The sequence below is a fragment of the Paroedura picta genome, chromosome 3, assembly GCF_049243985.1.
Source record: "Paroedura picta isolate Pp20150507F chromosome 3, Ppicta_v3.0, whole genome shotgun sequence".
Lineage (NCBI taxonomy): Eukaryota > Metazoa > Chordata > Lepidosauria > Squamata > Gekkonidae > Paroedura > Paroedura picta.
Genome location: NC_135371.1, coordinates 102630414 through 102643828, shown reverse-complemented (window position 1 = coordinate 102643828; position 13415 = coordinate 102630414). Strand labels below are relative to the sequence as shown.

The 13415-nt window shown below is 41.3% G+C and overlaps 1 protein-coding gene across 3 annotated transcripts in view; it reads left to right on the top strand.

Moving 5' to 3' along the window:
• CPEB4 (cytoplasmic polyadenylation element binding protein 4) overlaps positions 1 to 13415 on the top strand; it is a 93748-nt gene that overhangs the window by 72363 nt on the left and 7970 nt on the right. For 2 of the 3 annotated variants that reach the window (XM_077327025.1, XM_077327026.1), the window contains 4 exons: positions 758 to 931; positions 5580 to 5669; positions 7736 to 7854; positions 13152 to 13266. In XM_077327025.1, coding sequence (XP_077183140.1) covers positions 758 to 931; positions 5580 to 5669; positions 7736 to 7854; positions 13152 to 13266 — 498 coding nt within the window. The remainder of the gene's footprint in view (positions 1 to 757; positions 932 to 5579; positions 5670 to 7735; positions 7855 to 13151; positions 13267 to 13415) is intronic. The other variant, XM_077327027.1, reaches the window with a different exon arrangement.

Below are 13415 nucleotides of genomic sequence, written 5' to 3'. Positions count from 1 at the left end.
AAAGCCATTTAATACCTAGTTCTCACTGAGATGGTAAACCTATTTCTACTGCATCAGGCTGTAAATAGGTGCTCCCACCACCTACCCCAGAAATCCATCTACATAGAAAACTAGCATGTCAGAATTTTTTTTTTTCTGTCATGTTAGTTTTTCATAACTGGGAATTTATTTTAATGCAGAAGAATGCTCCATCAAATAAGGCCCCAGGTGCAGACTGAAGTGTTACAACTGAAATATTGTTTACTATCTCAGCCTGAGCAATGTCAGAGTTATGTTTGTTTTTGGGTAGGTTATTTTTCGGTCTTAGTTGTTTTTGTCAGATGGTAGTGGTTTCACAAGTTTGTGATATCTTAATGCGTCTTAGGTAAATGATATTTTATTAGAACAATTCTGTCATGGATGTGACTGAAAATTTACATAAGTTTGGAAAAGACATTTTAATAAAATTTATATATTTTTCCCTGGGACTTATTTGTTTTTGTTGATTAGGAACAGAATTATGTGACAACTTAGTTGAGGTTTTGGGAGAATATAGTTTTTCTGTACTGGAATTTAGTGGTTGTTGGGTAATGTTATGCATCTGTGTAATTAATAAATTATTCTATGAAGATGTGACTTCAGAATAAGAAAAACAGGAGTAATGATTTTATGATAGTAGTAGAAAAATACAGTGCAGTTGATGCTGGTAGATATTATTGAAGTAGACTACCCTTCTGTTAGTATGCTTTGCATTCTTTTGTCCTTGCTGTTGTTTTAGGTCAGTCTTCGCTGTTCCCAATGGAAGATGGGTTTCTGGATGATGGGCGTGGAGATCAAACCCTCCACAGTGGCTTAGGATCACCACACTGCTTCTCACACCAGAATGGCGAACGAGTGGAACGATACTCCCGCAAGGTGTTCGTAGGTGGCTTGCCACCTGATATTGATGAAGGTATACAGTGTAATCAGAAATAGCCACAATAAACCAGTGTCAGACATGACTAAGGTACTCTGAAGGTGCTGTATGTGTGTAACCACAGATTTTGGCTGCAATTCTCATATTCTGATTGCATTTGGTTTTTAAGGGCTTGAAAATTATTACCTAAGTAACGGCATATCAAATGCACAAACTAATGGATTATGAACTGAGGAGCAGTTATTAGTTGCACAGTTGATGTGATAATCTTTGGCCTAGGTCAAACATAATGTGAAATTACACTTTAGTTGAACTTTAGTCCATTTGTAAAACTAAATTTTGGTTTACCGGTGATCTCTCAGTCATCATTAACCTTGACAAATCTGTTTTTGACTTTTCTTATTCTCTTAAAAAAATGCTGCTATTCCAACTTGCATTGGGGTGTCTGGGTGAGGGAAAGTTTTAAGGGTGCCACCAGCTTTCTTTCTCTTGTACAGAATTACTACAGGGCCATAAATGTATACCTCCTTTTCCTTTTCCTTGATATGAAACCTTTCCTTAATCTAAATCTGAAAACATCCTGATTGTTGAATAATAAACATACAAAACTTTGATGGTTCTCAAGGTATTTTATCCCCCAAGCACCCTTGTCCTATGCTGCCCCTAACAGGTCAGACAGGCTGTAGAAGTCATATCTCTGCAATCTGCCTTGAAGCCCAACCAGGGATAGTGGCACAGCTGTGGGGGCTGGATGTATTCTTTGTTATTCCCAATGGATGTAAGGCAAGTTGCAAAATTAATATTTTGTGTTGGAGTCCAGTGGCAGTGGTGCAAGTGTGATAGGGGGAATGTAACTCCCAGACCTGCCCTACCACAGCATGGGAAAGCCAGCCTTTCATTACAGTAGCAGCAATACAAAGCAGGAGATGGGGATGATCCATCTCCAATACCTGCTTTACTGTAATGATGTTTAAATAAATCATAATATAAACAGTGTCAAACCAGAGAATCCAAGTCAAAACAATCTGGCAAGCCAGTACCAAGACAGTCAGCCAGACTTGGCAAGACACTGACGCACAATAACGTAATTCCCCCAAGGAAGGCCTTAGAAAACAGGGTGTGTGTATGTGTTTGGGGCACCCAGGCTCTCTTCTCTCTGCATTTTAGGTGCTTCTGTGGGTTCTGCAGGTTTTGTCTACTTTCCTAACATTTCTTGTTCTAATTATATTTGATGGTTTGGCAACAATACTTTTGCCATTGTCCTTTTTTGCACAGAATTATGCTGAAGGGACTGAGCCCCAGCATCCTACTGAACTGTACGTCAACTACCATTCCGTTGGAGGGTTGGCGTTTTTTGGAACACAAATTGAAATGTGGATTTTATATAGCACAAGTCAGATTAGATAACATCCCTGCTCTTTGTTTCTACATTTGAGTTTTAATTTTTGGGAAGATAATTCTTACCCAGCACAGAACAAGAGGTTGCAGGCCAAGTACATGCTTATTTAACTCGTTTTCTAAGGCCAGGCCTGGGTAGTTGAAGAGCGGCAAGTTGACCTTCTGAAAGACCAACTGCTCAACCCTTCAGGGGATCAGATGTGAACCATGTGTACTGACAGTGTCGACCAACTTTGGGGAAAACTCTGCACACTTGTCAGAAGGCGTGAGAGAAGCTTCTGAGCCACGAGAGAGAGAGAGAGAGAGAGAGAGAGAGAGAGAGATCCACCCAGTCCATTTCCCCCCTAGCCGTGTAGCTAAGCAGATTGGAGGGATGCAACTGGTAGGTGGGATGCAACACAAGTAGACCCTCGGCATTGCACCTGCCAAACTCTGTGGGGTCAGATGGTCTCCCTGATGGCCTCCATCTTCAGGGCCATTTGGGGAGTAGCCATTGGGGTACTGTACCCAGAAGGGGAGGTGGTGGGGAAATCAGGTAAGGTGCTGTCTCTCTCCTCACAGAACAACTGTACAGCTAGAATCAGAAGAATACAAAAATAATACCTTTTAAAACCAGCAAAAGCCTGGAAACCACCTAAAAATTGAAATGCAGATTGGTTAAAAATTCTGAAATAAGCCCAGAGAAGAGACCCCAGAAGAACAGCATAAGCTTTTTAACCCAAAACAGCAGAAATTAAACCAAATTAACTATTTTTAAAAAATCAGAAGGAAAGCAAAAGCTCTCCAAGCCAACTGCAACCTACCAAGCAAAAACACAGAAAAACCTGGAATAATATTTGTAATAATGTTTTTAAATAAAGTGCAAGCCAGTCCTGGCACAAAACAAGTAGATGGTCTTTCCAGGCAGGCAGCAGAATTAATCCAAGGCACAGGAAAACAGAGCAGCTAGACTCCCACTGCTCCAAAACACCTGGCCCTGAAATGAAGTCAAGCTACAGCAGGATGATGGTCTGCTTTTTATCTTCTTTGCCTATGCTCAGAAAACTGTATATTATCAAAGAATCACCATTGAACAGTTAGAGCTCCCTCTAACATGCAGTCCCTTTTGCCTGGGAGAGATACTTTCCTCCCCCCTCCCTCCTGTTGCCTGGGAAACTGTTAAATGAACATACAGACACATTTGTGATCCTTAAAACAACAGCCCTAGATATTCCTGGAAATCATTTGGATACCTAAATATACCCCCAAATACCATTAAAGTATTTTTGGGGTAGATACTGAAAACAGATCAAATCAAACACAAATCTCCAGCTGTAACTTTACCTTTGGCAGTGAAATGAACAATGTTTTTTTTTTTTCATGGCTACATGTAAAGACTTAAGCATGCAGTATCTCTGTACCTTTAAGATGGGAAGGCACAAGTATTTCAGCTTGTGAGAGATGATATAATGATTTTGAGCTGCTCAGTGGCTAGAATGGGCTTCAGGGTGGGAAACAAGGCAAGATACTGCATTTGTTTGCAAGGTGAAAACTGAGTTAACAGGAACTGTGGTTAATAAACCAATTTTAGATTCTGGTCTCAGGCTGTATCATACCTAGCCAGATGATCATTTAACTATGGTTAGTTGAACTAAACCATGATTTTGCATTTTGTCTGACCCAGGCCTTTCTCTGATTCAGCCAGTTTTGTATTATGCTGAATTGTATCATGAAGCTCTTTAGGAATGTCTTTATCTCTCATATGCTATATGATTTTCAGCGTGTGATGAGCGATGTTTTGCAAAAGGACTTCAACCCTGCCATTGGTGTAAGAGCCAGATGACATGTATATTGATATTTTGCAGGGAGCCAACCATGGTACAAAATTTATGCTGCTTTATGCTGCTATGAAGTAGTCTGTAGTTCGTTGCTATGGAGATTATCCATCTCATCCCTGCATTAATTGTGCATGGGCTGTATGGCATGGCATTGTGCCATCATAAGTGAATCCATGTAAGGTTTTCACATGCCATGTGCCAATCTAGGAAGAGTGCCAGATTTTCAAGGATCCAGTATTTGGTCTTGATATGCTACCTGCCTTTTAAATATACAGGTGTTGTCTTGTACAAGAAGAGAAACGGGTCTTCCCAAGCTTCTGTGCTTCTGTTGCATGCAAATAAAGGAGCCTAAGAATGTGGCTATGCTTTTTTAAAAAGACCACTGCCCTGCAAGTGCTTTGAGAAAAACAAATCATTATATTATAAAGCTATATAAAAATTCAGAGGCTGTCATGGCAATTTAAATACAAAAGGATTTTCAAATTGCCCTGATACTGTGTTGCATGTAAGTCCAACATTTTTCCTATCCTTGAAAAGGCTTTATGCTTGACCTCTTTAAAAATAAGCAGCAGTGGAGGAATTCTATCATGTCCTTTAAAAGCTGAGCAGTAGCTGATTTTTTTTAGCACTAACTGATGTGCAAGTCACCTGAGCTGAATTTTGAAATGGAAGGAGGCTTTGAAATGGCTGCAGCAAAGGCTTCCTGCTAGTGCAGTTTGTGCGCACCACCTGCATCCTTTTCTGTTGAGCTGTTACATAACTGCTTTCTGCAAGCACTGCTGCAGTTAGTCTGAGGTCAAGCTCAAATAATGTGTGCAGATGTGGAATACGCATGTGATGTGCAGGCATGACTAAGTCATGTGATAGCCTTTTCTCTTTTTCCTGTCCTTTTGCAAGGCAGCTTGCAGAGCAAGCTACTCAGTACTCTGATTTAGGCTCTGTATGCTATCTGTGGGAGAATGCCTGAAGCTAGGATGTGGTAGTTGTCTTTGATTTCATTCCTTTGAGTGGGCTGTGGCAAATTTTCTTCTGTAACCTGAAAGAAGGCACAGCTTTGATAACCTGAACTGTTTTCTTTGTTAAGTACAGTATTTGCTGGCGTATAAGACTACTTTTTTCCTCTGAAAAATATGCCTCCAAGTGGGGGGGTCGTCTTATATGCCGGGTGCACTTCAGTTGGGATAGACATAGCTGCCCATAGTGGCCCATAGTACTGTAATGTAATGTAACAAATTTTATATTTTGAGTGGAAATGTTGGGGGGTCGTCTTATACACCGGCAAATACGGTATATGTTTTGACATGTCAATCCTCTTTTTTCAATAGTTCAAATATCAGCTGTTTTGGTCTGCAGTCCATATTTGTAGACTAGTTCCAAGATATTAGCAAATTACTTGAAATCTCTGTGTTTGGATTTTGTGATCAGTGCATGAAAGCTTTCCCCTGCTTGTTTCCCCCTGTCCCCCACAGATGAGATCACAGCTAGCTTTCGTCGTTTTGGCCCTTTGATTGTGGATTGGCCTCACAAGGCTGAAAGCAAGTCATATTTTCCTCCAAAAGGTAACATTTATTTATCTATTGCACTTTGTGTTCTGTCCTTCCTCTGGAGAGACTGGGCAGTTAATACTTGCTCTTTGGGGAAAACTAGGCCAAGAGATGATTTGTCCAAGGTCACCTAGAAAACTTCATGGAAGAGAGCAGATGTGGATCCAGGTCATCTAACCATCTATTCAGTATACTATGTAGGTTGAACTTAGTCATACTGAAGGCTATGTATTATTTTTGGGTTGTTGCTTTTTGTTTGAAACTTTTCCTTCAGTGCTCCTTTTGCAATTAGGTCCTATTGTACAGCAGATGCTGTACATGGGCTTTAGACAGTGTGACCTATTTAGCCACAGTTAAAATCCTTCTTTCACTTGTCCTCAATAATGTATTTATTTTTTATCTTGTCCCTTCTCTTCCATGTTCCTTTTAATAATTATTTCACAATTTTAAAAAATGAATTCTAGGAGGTGTTATGTTGTGAGATAAAGATCAGTTATGGGCAAGAAACAGCCTGGATTGTTTATTTATTCAGTTTATAGTCTGCCTTATTTCAAAGCTCAAGGTGGGTTACAGAAAAGTCATACCACCAATATAAAACCCCTCCCCTAAAACCAGTACCCACTGAAACATCAAGATAGAGAAGTTCCTTCCTCCCTTCTACCAAAAACCACCAGGGGGTCTGCTCCATGATATTCTTAAGAATCCAGCCTCAACCAAAGGCCTGGCAGAAGAGCTCTGTTTTACAGACCCTGTGGAATGCTGATAGTTCAGTTAGGGCTGCCACCTTCTGTGTCCGGTTCCAGAGAAAGGAACATAGCCATTGAAGGGCTGTTCCCCAAATCCTGGCCATGGCGAGGCGGTGAGCCAATAGCTTGTGGTCAGCCACATCAAATGCGATCGACAGATTGAGCAACACGAGAATGGCTGCACCACCCCAATCAAGCTGATGCTGGAGATCATCCACCAAGGCAACCAACATCATCTCCATCCCATAGCCAGGACGGAAACCTGACTGGTATGGATTGAGCACTGACATATCCTCCAAGTACGCAAGGAGCTGATCCGATGCAGCCCTTTCCAACCACCTTTCCCAGGAACATAAGATGTGAAACTGGGCGGTGGCTGGCTGGGTCCTGCAGGTCCAGAGATGGCTTTTACAGTAGAGGTTGAACCACTGCCTCCCTCAGTGCCTCTGGGAACACCCCAGAAGACAAGGACAGATTGACAGTCTCTCCCAGAGGGCCTCCTATAGGCTGGTCACTCATTTTGAGTAACTAGGCCAGACAGGGATCAAGGGGGCAGGTGGTCGCCCTCCTGACCCCAGCAATGTGTCCATTTTCTGAGAGCTGCCTGAAGCCATCAAATGCATCCCCCCACAAAGGCTAATGGGCCTCCAGTTCCCTTTGTGTATTAAAGGGGATGGGAAGGTCCTGGCGGAGCAACAAGTCTTTATCCATGAAAAAGCTTGCTATTGCCTCACAGCCTAGTGCCATTTGACTATTATTTTGGTGCACTTCCTCAAGGGTTGTCAGAGATCGAACTACCCTAAATAATTGGGTCAGGTGAAAACTCGTGGACGTGATGGAAGTATGTTTTGCCACTCTAGCCACCATCTCAAAAGCGTGCAATAGGATGTTCTTGCAGCTTCATCATGAGATTTCCATTACACTCATTCTAGCCTCTTCCTCTCCCTAAGCTGTCCTGTATACCAGGGTGTTAGTTTGAAGCGAGGGCAGAGAGGGCGCTTGGGAGTGATCTCATCAATGGCTGCTGTTAAGTGGGACTGCCAGTTTGCAACTAACACCATCAGTGAGTCGCTGGGAGGCATCAGGTCCTTCAGAGCATTCAGGAATCTGATCAGAACCATAAGTCTCTGCTGGCAGCCTAAAATCCACCCAATTCCCGAACAATAGCTTCTTGTTTGTCTGACCTTTTCTTACTGTCTTGCCAAAGAGATTTAATCTCTTCCAAGTATGTTACCAGGATTTACTCTTTACACTTTTGTGGTCCTTTGGAGTCTAGGTGCATACATTTTTGTAAAATCTGAAATCCTTTGCAAGGCTGTCTGTTTTGTTATATAGGGTATGCCTTCTTGCTGTTCCAAGATGAAAGCTCTGTACAATCTTTGATTGATGCATGTATTGAAGAAGATGGAAAACTCTATTTGTGTGTTTCTAGTCCCACAATTAAAGACAAACCGGTAGGTGGAACTTTGAAATATGACTTATTTGGCAGATAACATACAACTGCATGTGTAATTCCTGTATACATACTTTTTTTCTCTACACAAGGTATGATGAAACCTGTTCTTTGGGTTCATAGGGTGTGAGGTAGCGGTCATTAGAACCAAAGGTTGAATTGCCACACATTATGCCAGTTTACTGTAGAGATATGCAGGCCTTGGAAGACCAAATCTAGCACCCAAAGACTTTGCATCTAACCACATCCCCAAGCAGAGTATCTTACATATCCTAGTATACACTTGTTGAGATACAAAGGGCTCTTAAACCTACCTCTCAACTAACTAATCCTTAATTTGCCACAAAAATTAAAATAAACTCACTTTAGCCACAAGAAGTTAATAGACTTATTATAGAAATATATATACTTCAAGTATTACTATTTCAAGTAATCCTAGGTTCCTATTACAACACTTTGCAGTGCCCACTTTGCAGTAATTTATTAAAAGCTTATGCTACAATGTTGATATTTTATTTACAAGTGCAGCATAATTGCTTAGTATGGCATAGATCTGTCTCTGAATTACTGAGATAGAAAATAGTACTGCTAGCACAAAAATAGAATTTAGAATCTTGTGTAGATTATGATAATGCATTCAGGAAAACAGGAGTCTTAAAAAAAATACACCAACAAATAGGGAAACAGAATTTGAATAAGTCCTAGTTGCTGTTTGTAGATTTCAAGTTCTAATGGCCATATTTAGTGCAGGGAAGGAAAGAAGTATTTTCGGTAAGATTGAACAGTGGTTTGTTTACGGTCTTGTCATGCACTATATGGGAAAGCTTAGTGAAGCCATAGTTTTTCAAGTTTTTATTGTATTGTCTTACATAAGTAATGTATCTTACAATTCTGGTCAACAATTTGTTAAACTATTAGAACATTCTTGGAACTGGGCAAACATCTTGTATGATCATTCTGGTTGTTTGTGGTACACTCTATTCTAGAGGAAGCACCTGACCTTTTTTAGACTTCAGGTCTTTTTCAGCCTTCTGACTTTATGGTTGATGTGCCTCCGGTTTAAGAGAGACTAAGCATGATTTAAAGAACTAAGAGTGCTAATGAGGTTTTGTTCGAGGCTTCTGTATTCCAAGTTCTCATTGAGCAACCTAGGCTGGAGTTCAGAATAATGATATAATCCTGGGAAATTATTAGGTTAGTGTTAGAACACACACACCCTTTTCAGTTTTTATAATTTTAAAAACATAAGTTAGGTTCTTTACTATCAGGATTAAAGTTAGTAGCACTAGGAGAATTGTTCAAAAAAAGTAAGTCTGCCCCAATGAATTGTACAGGATGGACCACAGACTCTGGCAGAAGAAATGTAAATCAATAGTTAGGCATGCAGAAAGATATTTTTTGTAAATATATCTGGAGAAGGAAACCAGCCAGAGAAGCAATTGGGCCTTTGGATTACAAAGGAATAAAGGTGTTTTTAAAAGATGATAGATAGCAAAGAAGCTTGCTTCTATGTTCACTGTAGAAATTGTGGGGCACATACCCGTGCCACAGCCCCTATTTTCAGGAAGGGAGTCTGATGAACTGAGCCAAATTGAAGTGATCAGGGATGAATCTCTAGGCCTAAAGAGGTCTCAAGGAACTCAGATGTACTACTACTACTACTACTACTACTACCTACTATTATTAACACCTTTCACTAAATTCAGCTGCTGAACCAGTAGCAAATGCTACACCAGTTTTATAAAGAGATCCAGAGGGGAACCAGGTAATTAGAGGCTAGTTAGCCTAATGTCTGCCCTGAGCAAACTAGTAAAAACTGTAATCAAAGATAGGATTGTTAGACACATGGAGGAACAAAACCTGCTGCCAGAAGATCAGCATGGAGTTCTCTGAGAAATTGAACAAGCATGTAGACAATGGTGACCAGGTAGACTTTTGAAAGGCTTTTGGCAAAATATCTCACCAATGACTATGTTAGGGATTATGAGGAAAGGAATTGAGAATAAAATAGTCAATATTGTAATGTTCCTGTATAGGTCCATGTTATGGTTTCATTTGGAATACTGTGTTTAGTTCTGCTCACTGTAGGGCACTGCAGAACTGGAAAAAGCACCAAGGAGGGCAACCAAGAGGATTAGGGGGTTGGAGTACCTTCCCTATGGGGAAAGGCTGAAGAGTCTGGGACTTTTCAGTTTAGAAAAGAGACAACTTAGGTAATTGAGGTTTATACAAATATGTAAGAGTGAAGAGAATAGACAAAGACAATTTTCTCCCTCACAAAATACTAGAACTCAAAGGCGTCCAATTAAGCTGATGGGGAGTAGGTTCTGGATGGACAAAAGGAAATGCTACTTTACACAGAGTGATTAAAATGTGGCCACTGCCAGATGATGTAGTGATGGCCACAGGAATATACAGCTAGAAAAGGGTGTTTGATAGACTCCTGGAGAATAAGTCTATCAATGGCTATTAGCCATACCGACTGAGAAGAACTCCCACATTCAGAGTCACTGAAGCTATGAATCCCGGATCCAGGAAGCAACATCAGGGGAAAATTTCATCCTCTGTTGTTAGCCCTCCAGAGGAACAGGTTGGCCTTTGTGTGAGATGGGAGGCTGGACTAGATAGACAATTGGTCTGCTTCGGCCATGCTCTTATGTACAGTAGTTATATGCAACAATAAGCAGTTAGACATACTGCTCAATAGCATATGTAACAAAGTGAGCTCAAAAGTTTATAACCTTATAATACAAAGTGACTCTTGATAGCTTGTACCTTCCTGAAACTGTATAATATTCCTAAAACTGTACAATATTTGTGATTAAGGATGGGCACAGACTGGTTCATTACCTCAAATTTGTCACAAATTTGGCTGGTTCGTACTTCCTCCTTGACCCAGATATGGAGGCAGCCCCCATGAAACATTGCCTGGACCTTTTGTCTGGTTGGGTTTGGGGTTCTGGCCTTTTATACCTGGTAGGTGAACAGGTCTGTCCCTCAGCTGTTAATTTTAAATGCCTTAGAGCCATTTAAACCACCCATTTAATTTCCAAGGGGGTGCAAAACTAGGCACTAAAATGGCTGCCAGGTCTGCTTGCCATTTTCATGCTGCCTTTCTTGCTTTCAGCAGACTAGAGTGCATTCCCTGTTGTCAGGCTGAAATAGCTGTAGGCCTTTTCAGCATGCTAGATTGCTTTTCTACCATTAGAATGGTCTGACAACAGGACTCTCAGAGCTCTTGGCTGCCAGGCTGAAAGGACTGCAAGCAATTTCAGCGTGCCAATTCATCCCACCCTCCCCTCCAAAGGAAGGGAAGCGATCCAGTGCACTGAAAAGGGTTGTAGCTATTTTGGCCTGACAACAAGGGTTGTGAGTCTCTTGACTGTCATGCAAAAAGATTATGTAAACGATTTCAGTGCACCAAATAACTTTTCCCCCTTCCAAAGGCAACCATTTTGGCCTGCCAGTGGGGATTGCAGGTCTTTCGACTTTCAGGCCAAAAGGGCTGCAAACCATGTCACATCCCCCCCCCCCCCCTTTTAAGAATACAGAAGCAAAATGAACCAGATTGGTTCAGTTGGGGGCGGGGTGCAGTCATCTGTTTTTGGGTGCTCAGTTCAGGAACACCCTGAACCAAACTGGATTTTTTTCTGGTTTGTGCACATCCCTATTTTTGATGATTCAGTGGGGGAAATCCTGGATGTAACTATTCTCCTTAACCAGAGGATTACATTTCTAGGAATTGTATCCCTTACCCAGAGGATCCTTCCTTCCAAATTTCAGGTAGAAAAAAGCACTGAGTTTTATGAATGTTGTAAGTTCTTCTTTGAAGAGGGAACATTGGGAGGGGTGAACTTTCTCTCCTTTCCTTAGATCTCCAGTTAGGGAGTGGAGAGAGGACTGTCTTTAAAAAACAAACAAAGAAACTAGAATGCCTGGATGAGGGGAATTAAAGCCTGCCACTTCTATGCAGTTGCTTCATCTTTCTCAGCATTTTTCTCCCAGCTCAGCTGACATCCTGTATCAGGGTCTGGCCAGAAGAACAAATGCCTCAAGCAGCGAGATGAGGCAGCAGAGAGGACAGGGTTACCCCCCCAACCCCACCCCAATCTATGCACTTTGCTTTCATAAACATTTCCTGGACCTTTTGTCTGGTTGGGTTTGGGATTCTGGCCTTTTATACTTGGTAGGTGAACAAGGTGGCCTGCCCCTCAACCCGTAGCTAATACAATATTAGGCATAATCTGCAGTTTCAAAGATATAATTCCCCCTTTCCCCTGGACAATATTGCTAATAATTGTGTGACAGTACATGCATGTTTTATTAATTTGTAAATCGGTGGGGCAAAATCTGTGGCATTATTCTGCTTATGATGTGTTAGGTCCAACCATTCTTCTCCAATCTAGAAAATACAGTCTGAGAATGAAATAGCTCCTATCATCACAGGGTTCATATTTAGAAATAATCAGGAAGCCTGGAAAACCTGCGAAATGGTACAGTAGTTGTAGTAAAGCTGGTAGGCTGTGCAGAGAATTGCCAATTGGGATGATTCTATTTGAGATGAATTAACTGTTCTGGTTTTGTGCTGTTAAGCATATATCCGCTGAGTCTTTCCCCCTCTCCTTGCTTGCCTCCCTCAGCTGCCTGGGAAGCAGAAACCATGCAGCAAAAAGCAAGAGCAACAGTCAAATTAAAACAGGCTTTCCCACTCCTGGATATCTGAAATAATTTTGTTTTATTGAGAGCATTCACAGTATTTATGAATAGATGTGGTTAGGTTCAGATCTTGATTAGTAAGGTGACTCCCCCTCCACCTCAGCTAATAGACTTTGTGGTGTAAGGAGTTTCTGAGTGACTGGTCACCCGTTAGCTAGGAAGGAACAGAATTCATGGTCTGAGTCCAAGTGCTGTCTTCGTTCTGCTCCTGTATTGCCTAACAGCTGATCAGTGCTGTGTGAGGCATTGCTCAGAAGCTTCTTATAGTACTGACCTTGCTGTTTAGGGGTGAGGGACATGCAGGCGGCAAAACAGGTTGCTTCATGTGTTCCCATCCCCCTCTCCAGTAGTTTATTTTGTTCCTTACTATAGCTATTTTTGTATATAGGAACCTGACTGTAGTTATTGCTTGACTGGTCAGAGTGATTAAGAAAGCAGACTGTGAGTGTCATGGATGAGTGTCATACAGGAATAATTGTTTTCCATTCCATGTGCAGACTATGGTACTGTAATGTATGAATGGTATGCAGAAAATCAGTCAGTTTACACTGTGAATAGTACCATCTTACTTTTTGCTTTTAGGTTCAGATACGGCCTTGGAATCTTAGTGACAGTGACTTTGTGATGGATGGCTCACAGCCTCTAGATCCACGGAAAACAATTTTTGTAGGAGGAGTTCCCCGACCCTTGCGAGCAGGTATGGCATTCAGAGAATAAGGGAAATGGCTTGTTGATGCTTTCCGAGCTGCCTTACCACTGTGAGGGAACACTGTGTCCTTATTTTAGTTTTTGCTAAGTTTAACTTTGCTGACACACCAATTATTTCCAGATAAAAAAGTACTAATA